At 36.8% G+C, this 15,040-nt stretch overlaps 1 protein-coding gene across 1 annotated transcript; it reads right to left on the minus strand.

Moving 5' to 3' along the window:
• Nucleotides 1-4,567: 4,567 nt before the first annotated feature.
• LOC107765651 (uncharacterized) lies at nt 4,568-14,754 on the minus strand. The gene is made up of 8 exons (XM_075227859.1): nt 14,275-14,754; nt 9,967-10,178; nt 8,237-8,518; nt 7,877-7,999; nt 6,813-6,963; nt 6,460-6,689; nt 5,281-5,317; nt 4,568-4,995 (listed from the first exon to the last, which is right to left on the minus strand). Exons 1-8 carry the CDS (start codon nt 14,636-14,638, stop codon nt 4,877-4,879), a joined length of 1,518 nt encoding a protein of 505 aa, XP_075083960.1. The 5' UTR covers nt 14,639-14,754; the 3' UTR covers nt 4,568-4,876.
• Between the last annotated feature and the right edge of the window lie 286 nt (nt 14,755-15,040).

The following is a 15,040-nucleotide window of genomic DNA, read 5'->3' on the forward strand; positions in this document are numbered from 1 at the left end:
TCAATAGATAGACTTGAATACAACTTGATAGAAGAAAAGTTTTATCTATATTTCTTGGCTTATATTACTATAATTTTATAATACGTTATCAGCACGAGATTCTAACCAACTGAGGTTATCTGTTTCATCCGAATTTTATCTTCTTCCTAAAAGAGGTAGTCAGTTTCTTTTTCGATTCAAGTATACATTCCTATGTTTATAACGTTTCTATTAGGATCTTCTTTAACCTACAATTTATTTACCATATGCATAACTTGTTTTGAATATGATTATAATAATTGCATTGGTATGAAAACAATAAGTTCCGATTAAATTGTTATTTCATTATATAAACTACGAAGAAGTTTAATCCTACACATAAATAAATAAGTATTAAAATTAAATTACAATAATTAGACTAATTAAGGCCACATCCAAATATTCTAATAGAATATGCATTTAGAAGGAATTCTTACAAAAAAATTCAAAAGGTTTAAATGTGTCTTCAATAAATTTATCACCTAAGTGTATAAACTAATTAATGACTTTAAAATTAACGACCGAACTATTAGATGAATCGTATTGAATGTTGAAACTTGTCAGAATTGATATCATCTAGTTTTATGCCTACCTAGCTTATTGAAACGTATTCTAAGTAGAACAAAATTATACTTGTACATATTAATTCAATTTATTTATTCTATAAAAATATACTTACATGTCTAAAGTTTTTTGTGGGTAATATTAAACACTAATTTATCATCGCACTACACATAATTATTTGTTTGATAATTTTACATATAGAATATTAATACACGATTATGTACTGCACTGAATTGATAATAATTCTTGTCATTTTAATTCACTTATTTCTATGATAGTTTTCACTATGTCGAATTTGTCAAAGCTTGTATGGCACTTGACATCTCTGGGAATAACTATTTGTCAACCTTTTTTTGTCCAATCAAAAATGATTTTAATGCTGAAATTCACCTTGACTCTAAAGGTCTTGGTGACACTATTAAAGAAGGAAATGAAGCATCAAGTCAGGATAAGGCGAAATCCATGATTTTCCTTCGCCATCATCTCGATGAAGGATTAAAAAGTGAATATTTAACCTTGAAAGATCCATTTCAATTATGAACTAGTTTGAAGGAACGATATGACCACCTAAAGGCCACGATATTGCCAAGAGCTCGTCGTGAGTGGATGCACTTACGGCTACAAGATTATAAGACCATAAGTGAATATAATTCTGCTGTATATAGAATAATTTCCCAACTAAAATTATGTGGGGAACCTATAAATGATGAGGACATGCTGGAATATTCTGAGTTAATTTCATGCCTTTTGATGGCTGAACAACATAATGCTCTTTTAATAAAAAATTATGAAACCCGCCCCACTAGATCAGCTCCATTTCCAGAAGCGAATCTGGGAACGATAGATCCAAAGTCTGAAAAAAAATAAAATAATTATCGTGGCCTTATAAATATACGTGGGCGTGGCAAAAGACAAAATAATAATCGCCATGGTAGTGGTCGTTATAAACAAGAGAACAATAAGGGTTCTCAGAATAATCCTTCAAAAGGAAAAGGTAATGTTTGCCACCGATGTGGTATGAAAAATCATTGGGCATGAATTTATCGTACACCTGAACATTTTGTCAAACTTTATGACTTTATCAAGCATCTATAAAAGGGAAACAAATAAAGTTGAGACTCACTTGACTTTTCAAAATGACGTTGAGGCGGGCCCTATGAATAATCATGATAAAGTTGAAGCAAACCTTGCCTATAAAGATGATATTTTTGAAGGCCTTGCAGATATTACTCATTTAGAAACTGGAGACTTCTTTGAGCATCATAACTGAAGACTTATTATTGGGAAAAATTATAAGAATAAATGTATTTCTTTTTATGAAGTTCATATTTTGAATAAAACTTTTTATGTTGTCAGTATTTAATTTCATAAATGTAGTTTCTTTTGTTCTTAAATTTTTCAATATTACTTATGATGTATTTTTTTCTTCTTCTTGAAGAATATGAAAACTTCCCAGTCTTCAGTTGGCCGTATAAATAATAAAGAAGAAATATGTCTTCTGGATAGTGCTACGACGCACACCATATTAAAAGATAAGAGATATTTCTCTTATTTAATTATGAAAGAAGCCAATATCATAACAATATCTGGTAGTACAAAATTAATTGAGGGCTCTGGAAGAGCGACTGTATTACTACCAGGAAGAACTATATTGTTTGTTAATGATGCATTATATTGTAGTAGGTCTCAAAAAAACTTGTTTAGTTTCAAAGATATTCGCCAAAATGGCTATCATATTGAGACCACCAATGAAGGAAAGGTTGAATACCTTTATATTACTACAATAAAAGCGGAAAAGAAGTATGTGCCTGAAAAGCTTCCCGCATTTTCCTCCGGATTATACTACACTAATATTAGTGTAGTTGAATCACATCCTTCGGGACCTCAACCAATAATTCCAACAAGTCATATATCACTATCTGAACTTAGTCGAACCTCCGGAACACCCAAAACAACACCAAAACACCAAATCAACCTCGAATTCAAGGCTAAGAACTTCTAAACTTCCAAAATTTGCCAACAACGTCGAAACCTAATCAAACCACGTTCAAATGACCTCAAATTTTGTACACACGTCACAAATGACACTACGAACCTACTCCAACTTCCGGAATTCCATTCCGATCCCGATACCTAATTTTCCACCGTCGACCAAAATCGTCAAATTTCTAACTTTCGCCAATTCAAGCCTAATTCTACCACGGACCTCGAAATTATATTCCGGATACATTCCTATGTCTAAAATCACCCAATGAGTTCGTTTATTCATAATTCAACTTCCGATTGATTTTTCTAACTTAGCTTTCTAACTAACGGACTAAGTGTCTCATTTCACTCCAAAATTACTCCGGACCCAAACCTATCAACTCGATACAACTCAACACCGTTGAACAACACATAAAAAAGCAGGAATGAGAAAAATAAGGCTATAACTCTCGAAACGACTGACCGGATTGTTACACCGAGTGAGCAATAAACGAGGAGCTCGACTTATTTTGGGAACTGTGGCCGCTGAAGCATTGACGAGCTCATCATTTAGCATTGCAGGGAGTGGGTGTATCTGCTTCATTATCTTTGTCGTGTCATTCAAGTCATTTAATGGCCAAGTCATTTAGTAAATAAGTGAATAATAAAATATTATAAAAGATAATGACATGGACACTAATTGAGGGGTTGGGTGCCATTGTAGATAGCATTTGCAATTTTTTTAAAATGCTATGGATGATTTTTGACAAAAAGTTTTAAGGAGGATAAATGTAAACAGCTTTTAATAGTACGGAGGTAAATCTGGACCTTTTCCCATGTATAAAATATAAAATTTAAGGACACTTGCAAATTCTTATTTGCTTGAGAATGGAGCATGTATAAAAACCCTTGCTACTGTGAAGGCCTATTGTGGAACTTAATAATCTAATTACTAATAACTTAATGAATAACGAGTTGGTTACACACTGTCCACTAATTTGTTCTGAAAATCTGTTTGATCCAATACAGACGTGGTTCAAGAATAAAATAAAAAATACTACGACTTATTGCTTGTAATAATTAATAATTTCCGTCTATTTTTTTCTATATGTTTTATCCTTAGGTCACATCCTATAAATGTATTTTATATATTTTTTATATTCACATATCACTACAATTGTTGAGGAAAAAAGAGTACATTTCGCAGAAAACGATCAAAATACCGGGTTGCTTGAATCATATTATAGGAATATTTATTGTAAGTTACCCAGTGTCAAATCCTGGAATTTGGTTGTTGCTAATTAATCATTGTATATTAATCTTGACATTAGTTGTGCTGCAATTGGCATATTGGTCTATTCCCAAAATTAATGTAGAATAACATTATGATGATATGGGCATCGGTTGTTTCACATACTTATTATGTGGGTATTATAACGAGAGATTGTTAAGCATTGATTAATAATAGAGGGATATATGATTGTTATACATAAAAACTTTAAAATAATAATTCTGTCTTTAAATAGTTTAAATCTCACATTGCTACTACATGTATCCTCAACTTTGGTTGTCCACGAGCAATTTATGTTGAATTAACTCCTGTGAATTGATATCCAATTTCTTATAAAACCATCATACTTAGGTGGTCTGATGGAAATTTGAAATTTAAACATTGAATAAATCATGAATCTTTTATGGAACGTTACCAGCTAGAGTTTGGACTTTTTAAAGTTGAGAGAAGGCTCTTTTGAAGGTAAAATGCGCTGAAATTAGTGCATTTTTGGTAAAAAGAGGGATATGTAAAAAAAATAATAACAATTGGTTTAATTGGTTTGTTTAGATTATAAAGGAAATGGGAGCGTATACATGTCTAAACAGAAAGTTCTATTTTTATATTTGTCTTTTCTACTTTTCTTGCCTTCACTATAACTTTGAATTTAAATGGAATAATGAAGAAAAATTCTTTTACTTCTCTTCCAATCATGGGATATGACAAGGTGAATTAATACTTCACCTCTAGTTTGATCAAACTATTTTAATTTAATAGAATAGTCGTACATTTGTTATGTATCTACACCCAACGTATTTGTTTGTCACCATACATCAGTCTTTAATCACATTGAGTCAACAAATCAAGACACTTGAGATATAGGAATCAGCTTCGTCACTGATAAGACATCACCTTTCCTCCTTTCTCTTTTTTTAGGTGAAACAAATATATGGGAGCTCGTACAAGCTAAAGTAGGGATATACATATAATCACCAAATTATTTTTGATTGTTCAAGATTTATTTATCAAAATGCTTTTCGTTGAAAAACAAAAGATCTCTTACTCCAAAAAAACTTGAATTCTGTCCCCCATTGTATCCTGAAAATCCAACAACTGTTTCCCTCCCTCTTCTAAAGTTGCATCATCCAACAGAGCTTTGATGTTTACACCTACCAATGCTGTATAGAAAAAATACATGCTAAACTTTTCAGCAATACGTTCATAAATAATTGACTTTCAAAAAGCATTGCCAACCACTTAAGGGCTCGTTTGGTACGAGGGATAAGGGATCATTAATCCTGAGATTAAATTTCAGATAAGTTTATTCCACGTTTGGTTAGAATAAAATCGTGGTATAACTAATCCCGGGTTCCCCATGGGAGGGTGGGATAACTAATCCCGGGATAATTAATCACGGGATAACTTGTTTTCCAACCAAACGACCCCTAAGAGAACAAACATACCTGGAACTATGTTTGTGATTCCTTCCAAAAATCCAGCCTGAGGAAATGAGACAAGTGTTCAAAATTTTAGAAAACCATTGATCTTGATGCAACAAATAATGACTATACGCTTCCATGCTCCATAATTGATCATGTATAAAGATGAACCTTAAGAAACCACATAATGCTGAGGAGAACACAAACATAAAGCTAAATAAAAAAGGTACCTAATATGTTATCTTGTAGATGCCTCCCACAAGAATGACAATATTAGTGAAACAAAGAAAAGGTTCCTAAGTTAAAGCACATGAGTTCGATCTTCTCTAGTTAAGAAATGGCTCTGGTGCACTCCTTAGGAGCTCATAACTGCTAAAACAAGTATGGATCCAACAAAATGGTTGGAACACGGTTTGTCGCCAATATCAGTTATTCAAAACGAAGGAATTATTGTCTCTTAAAAATGAAATACTTGCAGTAAAACCTGGAATCCAGAACTTCTTGAACATATTTACTTGCAAAAAAATATTTTGACACTATATTTGATATCAAAGGCGAGGAGTCTTTTCACATAGCTTATAATGTAGATGAAATGGCATCCCCTATATTTAAAGCATTTTCTTTAATTATTGGCCTACCAAAAAGAACACGTCTAACCTGTTACAGTCGTAAAGCTCGTGAAGATTCTATAGCCAAACTAATAACCCATTTTATTATTACATTTGCTGATACTCTGGGGATTAACCCCCCCTAAATGAGTTCACTGCCACCCAGGCGGGTGTTTCAAACTATTTCAGAAAGAAAAAAAGCAGATCTTACAGTGTAGCTGGTTCACAAAGCTCGAGTATAATGCTTGAATCCATGCAGCAGAACAATTTCGGTGGGCAGAGTACACATGTTAGCATTACAAGGTTTAAATCAACAAATCTTCAAAGTGATTTACCTAACTGATCTCTCTTGAAAAGTCATTGTTAAATTGTCTTATTCTTTATCTTTTTTGGTACCTCGAGACAATATCAATTATGCTAATGCTAGTGTGTGCCCTTCAGGCATGCATCATAAACTGTAAATATTCTCTTAAACATTAATAGCTTTTGAGTTAACTAATTTCATATACTTAATAGCTGAAAATAAAACAAATAGCATATCATTCTCATTTCCATTCTCATTCTCGAAAACAATAAGCGTAAGAGAATAACTTACAGGAATTCTGATATCTAGCTTTTCGGATCCATCTCTTCCAGTAATTTTTACTCTTAATTTCCGAGACCAGATCCCTGAGAAATTTCCTTTTGCACCCTCTCCAGGAAATTTGTCATACACCTCAGGAATCAGTACCTCAACAGGGTTCTGTGGTATTTGACCCCTCTGTTCAGTATCAGCTGGGATGCCAGGTTGAACACCATACTCGTTGCTTCTTGATGAGAAATTGCCTGAAATTAAAATGTGGAAATGGGGTAAATAAATGTCTTCGGATCTGTACTAAGAGGATCTGCACAAGACCTGAATCCAAATTGACTTTTCAAATACTTAGCCTATTTGACAACTTTGCTCACCTTTCAGAGAAGGAAGTTGGCTGCTTGTTGTTGCATAACGCTTCTCTTCTTCATAGTAGGTATTGAAGCCTAGGATTTCTTTTAGCTCTTCAAATGAAGGCATGCTTCCAGGTGAAGGTATCCGACCTCCTTTAATGGCAGATAGTGCATCCTGAAGATGTCAGTAACTGGTTAACAGAGCAACTCTTTTTTTTTTTTAAATGTCGTGCAGAAGAAATTTTTCTAGGCCAGCTGTCATGGGGTCTATAACTCAAGCCAGTCGTTGGCAAAGGATTAATTTTTTCCACTTAAAAGCTAATTGTGTGGGGAGATATGCAGCTATTTTTGTTTCAAGATTTCTTTTATCCACATCCTGGAGAAATTGCAGGATGAAAAAAAAATAGAATTAGAAACAATATAAAGAAAACCAATGACTGACTTCTTACACATGATGACTTACTCAGTGAAGCCCTTCCACGCCTCAGAAAGATATGCTTGATTTAATGGAAGAACAGCAAGCTAAATGCATCTTGTTGGTCTACATAAAGAGTCCTCTATAGAAAGCCATTTCTTCGCATGTTGCCTAAATACTTCTTCCACGGTAGAACAATCGGGGAAGGGTATTTTGATTGTTTGCTCAACACTCTAAACCACAAACTACATAAACATTTACTATAGCTTTATAGCCTCTCACTGCATAGTACTCTGCTGCTTATATACCTTGTTCTCAATGCTTGCTCCACATTGTCCAAAAAGTGCAACTTCTCACAGTATAAGAAACGTTGAGATGACTAAATCTAAAAACTAAAAAATAAAAAGAGAAAAAGAAAGAAGAAAATATATTCCTCAAGTAGGGAAGCAGAAGGGGCAGTTTGTTTGTAAGTGATTTCCGTATTCTGAAGTTATTCTCATGGGGCCACCGTCATACTTGCTTTAAGGGTGGAAAAGGAAATTCTGGGTTGGTTTGATCTATAGCGCAAGTGTATTGTTTCTATGTGTATACTCCAGGATGCACCTAACTGTAAAACCTGAATGAATAAGCAAAATTGCTGTAAGAAAAGATAATACGAAGTACAAAATCTAACCTGCATTGCACATATTGATACCCCCATCAAGGAAAGTGGATATGCCACAATTTTGTATCCAAGTTCCTCAAGTTCAATAGGAGTGAGTATTGGCGTTTTACCACCACCTTCAAGCATATTTGCCTGGATGCAATTGTATAAGCCTTATCAGAAATGTTTGAACCAAATGGATGCTGGAAGTTTCTCCTGTATAACAAAACTCAAAGCCCTGACCAGGAGAAAGATTGATCACAACTACTTCATTCTGAGACAGAGGCATACGGACACCACCAAGTAGAATAGATATATTACAGTGGAGCTTTCTATATTAGAACAATATAAACATGCTACCCAATGCAAAATCTGGGAAAGAAGGCATACCATCTTCGGAACCAGTGGATAGACATCACAGAAAGCTTTCATCTCTTCAATGGAAGCAAGAGCATCAATGAACAGAACATCAGCTCCAGCAGCAGCAAGAGCACGTGCCCGCCAAAGTGCTTCCTCAAAAGAGACTGCTTGACGAGAATCAGTACGTGCCACAATCACAATGTCAGATCCACTTTCCTTTCGAGCATCAACAGCCGCTTTTATTCTCATTATTGCTTCCTCTCTAGAGACGACCTTCCTGCCACGTGTATGACCGCATGCTTTGGGAGAAACCTACAGAAACAGCATCATACACGATTAAGTCCAAAAACATGGTTGAGGTGGGAAAAGGGGATTCACAAAAAAAAAAACGAATTTTCAGGCTTTCAGCTATATGCTGTAAAGGATTTAACTTTTGACATAAGTATTAATTAAGCCAAAAATACACAAAGCAGGGAGAAAGTACAATTTTTTGGATGAATAAAAGTATTAGATAAAGCCGGGAGAAGTATAATACATGACGTTTGAATGTTAATTACAATTCAGTAAATTGCAATTCTGCTCATTGCTAAATGCTTCACCTTAATTTGAGTCCTAAACAAGGGAAAGCGGCCATCTCTAATAGCATGTACAACAGCTAAAAGTCAACCACAGAAACGTTAAGTTTGGCAAGAATGTCGTTCTAGCACAGTAGTTTTTGTCTATATAGGTCTTATAAATTATAATCTGTACTATGAAACCTAAAATATTTACATCCTGGAGCGCTAGCTTAGATTTATAATCAAAATCCGAAATTTTGCAGTTTGTGAGATGACTCATTTGAAATCTTTGGAGTTAAACCCATGAAAATCAATATATTTAATATCTATAACCAAGTTATCTAAAGTCGATTGACTTGTGACTTGATTACTGGACATTTCTAAATACGAATGTACAACTGTTATTTACATGAATGGTAAGAGAGAGAAAAAAGAAAGGAAGAGGATGAAAACTTATTCATGATACTAACTCAATAACCAAAAAGATTCAGCAAGAGGTACTGCAGAAAGAGGAAATGACAATGGTGGAGGGTGTGAAATATATACATTTCTTTCTGTTGTTTGGATTGAATAAAAGATGGGGAAGGAGGAAGTTTGAACTCATTTGCTTTCTGATTCAACTAAATAAGTGTGTCCAATAGAAGTTACATTCTTTGACACAATGTTCCTTGCAAATCATACACGAGAAAGGAAAATTCTGAAACTCCAGGTTCCTTTCTACTACCCCCTCTCAAATCAAAGTGTAAAGAAACAAGACCATTACGTGAAGCTAAGCATGCTGAGTCGATCTCTCTGCTCGTGGAATTCCAAAAAATTGTCTAAGCAGTAGAAATCTCTTGGAGACAGAAGTTCAGATTTTAAGGAAAAAGGAGGGAGACATGAACACGAAGTCTCTCACTAAATGGAAAATGCACATAAGAGATGCAACCAAATAGACAAGCTGAAATTTAAATGGCACTTCTATTGACAACCCAGTGGAAATCAAGGACCTTGTCAATTTCTATAAGAACTTTTATAGAGGAGAGGAAAAATGGGGTCCAGCCTTCAAAAGAGACAGCATTTACAGATTAATTGAGGAGGAAAATGAACATCTGCTAACACCATTTCAAGAGGAGGAAGTAGAAAAAATCATAAAGAGTTGTGAAATGAAACAAGAATACTCAGGCAAACAGTAGAGGATAAAAAAGCTAGACCGACACAAACCTGATCTTCGAGAATTATTCCTCCAAAACCTGCTCTAATATATCCTTTCACAGTTCTCTTGACATTCATGGCGTTACCATATCCATTATCTCCATCTCCAATTACTGGTATGGACACTGCTTGTGTGATCTCTTGACCTTGAGCCACCATCTCTCCATAAGAAATTAGTCCTGTATCTGGCACTCCTAATCGTGTGGCAGATATTCCAAAACCTGACAGATGTTTTACAGATATTAGCTAAGAAAGAACATATTATTAGTATTTGGCCAACACACTATAAATCCATTCTTAGTTAAAGCAGAAGATTGAAACACTAATGCAGTGAATCTTCCAATACAGCACTTTAGTTAATTTCCAGTACCTACAGTCTGTAGAGACAAGACACACCTCAACGCCTCCACGAGCTGCCCCAACAGCAGAATGGTTGGAGCTGAGATTCCGAGGTACTGGATGGATAAACTAGCAACACTATGAAGCCATTAACCAGGTAGTATGCATAAACCTAGCAAGAACTACAAAAGATGCTTATAAATTCTTTTAATTCCACAATTAACTTAAGAGCAAAAAAGTCTCACCCTAGGCTTATCTCGTGACTTCATATTTTACTAGCTAATTAAAAGAAAGAAACTTTTGTTACACGACAAGATCCACTTATATGGGCTTGGGCATTTTATTTCACATGAGAGAGGTAGTTTTTAGACAGAGAAGAAAGAATGGACAGTTTAGCGAGGAAGCTGCTCTTTTCACACCCTGCATTACCATTTTGAGATTTTTTATATGAGTTACTTGAGCATTTTTGGAAATTTTTTTCGGACTAGCCATAAGTTGCTTGAGCATTGACAAGTAGTTTGAGCTCTTCCTTACTGGAGAAACTTCCATCAAACTAAACAAATTAAAATATGCCACAAAAATTTTCATGAAATTCAATAGGGAGGACGAATTTTGTAGCAAAGTTCTGACTTTCCCTTCGTATTTGCTCATCACTATCATGAGAAATTCATATCAACTCCTGAAAGATATCAGAAAATCATTCTGCAGCCAAGAGGTTAATGGCTCTATCTATTGTCTTCAATATCCAACAACAACAACAACATACCCAGTATAATCCCACAAGTGGGGTATGGGGAGGGTAGTGTGTACGCAGACCTTTTCCCTACCTGGAGAGGTAGAGAGGTTGTTTCCGATAGACCCTCGGCTTAAGATAAGGTGGAAAGGAAGAAAAGGGAAGAAGAAGAAGAAGAAGAAAGAGGTGGGAGAAAAAAAGACGAGGGAGACAAAAGACGATAAGGAAAATGAGGAGAAAAAGTAGCATCAGATAGTAACAATCAGGGAGCAACAATTTCCAGTAAAAGGGAGAAAGAGTAGCATCAAATAGTAACAATCAGGGAGCAACAATTTCTCGTAGCAATTTTCAAAAACAATGGACGAGGTTGCTAAGTACCAGATATAATAACAAACTAAAAGGAAGTAACTTTCAACCAACAACAAGAATATTACTAGTACTATTGGTAAACCTAAGAGAAACTCACAACTACTTGTCAACCCACCACCCTAATCCTTGACCTCCACACCTTCCTATCGCTAGTCATGTCCTCGGTTAGGTGAAGCACCGACATGTCCTGCCTAATCACCTCTCCCTAATACTTCTTTGGCCTACCCCTGCCCTTTCTCAAGCCCGCCATGGTCAACCTCTCATACCTCCTGACTGGGGCATCTATGTCTCTCCTTCTCACATGCCCAAACCATCACAGCCTCGATTCCCGCAACTTGGCTTCCACGGATGCCACTCCCACCTTATCCCTAATAACTTCATTCCTGATCTTGTCTTTCTTGGTATGTCCACACATCCATCTCAATATCCTCATTTCAGGCTATGCTCATCTTCTGAACATGACACTTCTTGACGGGCCAACACTCAGCTCCATACAATATAGCCGGTCTAACCACTACCCTGTAAAATTTGCCCTTAAGTCTAGGCGGCACATTCTTATCGCATAAAACCCCGAAACTAAGCCTCCATCTCATCCAACCCGCTCCAATGCGGTGGGTAACATCCTCGTCAATCTCCCCGTTGCCTTGGATCATAGACCCAAGATACTTGAAACTATCTCTCGTGGGAATGATTTGGGTATCAATCTTTACTTCCACTTCTTCTTCATGCCTCTCATCACTGAACTTGCACTCCAAGTATTCAGTTTTCGACCTACTCAACTTGAAATCTTTGGACTCCAGCGTCTATCTCCAAACTTCCAACCTAGCGTTAACACCCCCTCGCGTCTCGTCAATCAGAACTATGTCTTCAGCAAATAACATACACCATGGCACCCTCCCTTGTATGTGTCGTGTCAGCACATCCAACGCTAGGACAAACAAAAACGGGCTAAGGCCTGATCCCTGATGCAACCCCATCTCCACAGGGAAATGTTCCGAGTCTCCTCCCGCAATCCTCACCCGAGTCTTAGCACCTTCGTACATGTCCTTAATCACTCTAATATACGCTACCGAGACTCCGCTAACCTCCAAACATCTCCATAGCACCTCCCTCGGGACTTTGTCATAAGCCTTCTCAAGGTCAATGAACACATGTGCAAGTCTTTTTCCTCTCTATATACTGCTCCACCAATCGTCTCACAAAGGTGAATGGCTTATGTAGTTGACCGTCCCGGCATAAATCCGAACTAGTTCTCAGAGATAGATACACTTGTCCTCACTCTCTGCTCCACCACCCTCTCCCAAACCTTCATAGTGTGACTCAGCAGCTTGATACCCCTATAGTTGTTGCAGTTCTGGATATCACCTTTGTTTTTGTACAACAGAATCATCAAACTCCACCTCCAATCTTCGGGCATCTTCTTCGTCTTGAAAATGACGTTAAACAGGCTAGTTAGCCACTCCAAGCCTACCCTACCCGCTACTTTCCAAAATTCCACCGGATCTCGTCAGGCCCAGTCGCCTTACCCCTGCCCATCTTCTGTATTGCCACATCAACCTCCTCGCACTTAATACGCCTACAAAACCCAAAATCTCTCCGACTCTCTAAGTTCTCCAACTCGCCCATCACGATGTTTCTATCCCCTTCCTCGTTTAAGAGTCTATGGAAGTACTCCTGCCATCTATGCCTGATACACGCCTCTTCCACCAAAACCTTACCATCTTCGTATGTGATGCAACTCACTTGATCCAGGTCCCGAGCCTTTCTCTCCCTAATCTTGGCTAACTTGTACAACTTCTTATCCCCTCCTTTGCTCCCAAGATCCTCATACAATCTTTCAAAAGCTGCAGTCTTAGCCGTCGTGACCCCGAATTCGCCTCTCTCCTTGCCTTCTTATAACACTCCCTATACGACCTCCGCTCTTCCTCGTTCGTGCTCCCCACTAGCTTTAAATACGCCGCTTTCTTAGCTTCCACTTTTCCTTGGACCTCCCAATTCCACCACCAGTCCCGTTTGTGGCCACCCGAGTAACCCTTCGAGACCCCTAACACCTCCCTAGCAGCTTCCCTAATGCAGTTCGCTGTCGTTGTCCACATACTACTCGCGTCCCCACTACTCTTCCAGGCCCCCATAGCCAACGGCTTCTCCCTCAACTCCTGAGCCTTTCCCTTAGTCAAGGCTCCATAATACTATTTTCATAGTGGTCTGAACAAGAGAGTCATTTTAACATCAACATTTCCAGCACATACAATAGCTGATAACATCAAATCCATTACTTTTACGATTTTCACGCAAACAAGGTCAAGTGTCCCATCTGACACAACATGACGTCTCCTCCTTTGTAATCTTCAGGTTCACACAAAACAAGCCTGCACCTTCATGCTGCTTTTGTCAAGTTCAGAGATGGTGAAAATCCAAATTGTCTTTTACACCTTAATATACCCAACACTCAAAATTTAGCTGATCACACTATTCTCGAGTATTTTCCAAGCAAATGAAACTCTCAACATCATTTCCAATAATCAAACATGTCAAAATAATCAGAAAACCTTATTTGAAGAACTCCCTCAACAATCAATGATGCTCATTCTTTTACAAATTGATCAACTGTTTTCATTGAGAGCTCCACAAGTATAGCCAGTCCCAAGCCCAATTAAAGTTGAACCATAGCTATACGGCAACAGCTAGCTTAAAAATAGTCACATTACCATGAATTCTCTGAATTTAAACAGAGAATTTTATAGTTTGAGACTGGAGTATATTCCAATAATTGATACTCCTCAAAGGAGAAATTAAATCGAGACAACCAAATAAGTAAAAACAAAAATGATTTAAACATAGTAAGGCATATTTAAAAAACAAAATAAAAGACATACCAGTTGTAAAGCAGAAATCAAAGCCGGCGCGCTCAACAAGCTTAGCACTGAGAGCATCAAAACAAGCAGGACCTTGATGAATTCCCGGCGATTCTAGAAGTTTCCGGAGTGCCTTCGCCGGAGAAGTATACTCATTAGAACTAACAGAATCCGATTCCTTATCCCCATAGCTAGCGGAGATTGTGTCGCAAGCAGATGTTTTACTTCTGGCTTTACTACTGCTACTGCTACCTACTTTTTTCGGGAGTGAAGCGCTTGGCTTCGGCAGTAAAAGGAGTCGCTCAGCTACGCGCCGATGAGCTGAGTTTGGAGTTTGGCCTGATGGAAGATTCGAGAAACTTCTGAAAATTGCTGCGGATTTCATTGCTGCTGTTGAGTTTTTTCTCTGAAACTTTAGCTGTGGTTGTTGATGGAAGATGAAGAGTGTACTTAACAGTTGTTAAAACCTGGCTTGGCCAAGCTGCATTTTGAAATTCATTTTGTTCAAAAGGTTTTTTTTTTTTAAATAATAGTTTCCGTTTGGATTGACTTATTTTAAGTGCTTTTAAATCAAAATTATTTTAAAATTATTTTGTAGTATTTGAATAAAATAAAAAAGTACTTTTAAGCACTTATTTTTAAGATAAAATGACTAAAAGTTAGAATTTCTAACTTATGGCTTATGCTTAAAAGTCACTTAAAATAAACTCATCCAAGTTTGACAATACTTTTTGCAAGCTCGTTGTAACGACCCGACTTATCTTTTTAAGAATTAACGCCCCGTTCA

This window comes from Nicotiana tabacum, chromosome 13, assembly GCF_000715075.1.
Source record: "Nicotiana tabacum cultivar K326 chromosome 13, ASM71507v2, whole genome shotgun sequence".
Classification (NCBI taxonomy): domain Eukaryota; kingdom Viridiplantae; phylum Streptophyta; class Magnoliopsida; order Solanales; family Solanaceae; genus Nicotiana; species Nicotiana tabacum.

What these genes read in the sequence shown, in the direction of transcription:
- LOC107765651 (XM_075227859.1), bottom strand. Translation starts at nt 14,638, where the DNA reads ATGAAATCCGCAGCAATTTTCAGAAGTTTCTCGAATCTTCCATCAGGC. An exon ending in ATCCACTGGTTCCGAAGATG is followed by an intron (nt 8,000 to 8,236) that starts GTATGCCTTCTT and finishes AATTGCATCCAG; the next exon opens with GCAAATATGCTTGAAGGTGG. An exon ending in AATCACAAACATAGTTCCAG is followed by an intron (nt 4,996 to 5,280) that starts GTATGTTTGTTC and finishes TTTTCTATACAG; the next exon opens with CATTGGTAGGTGTAAACATC.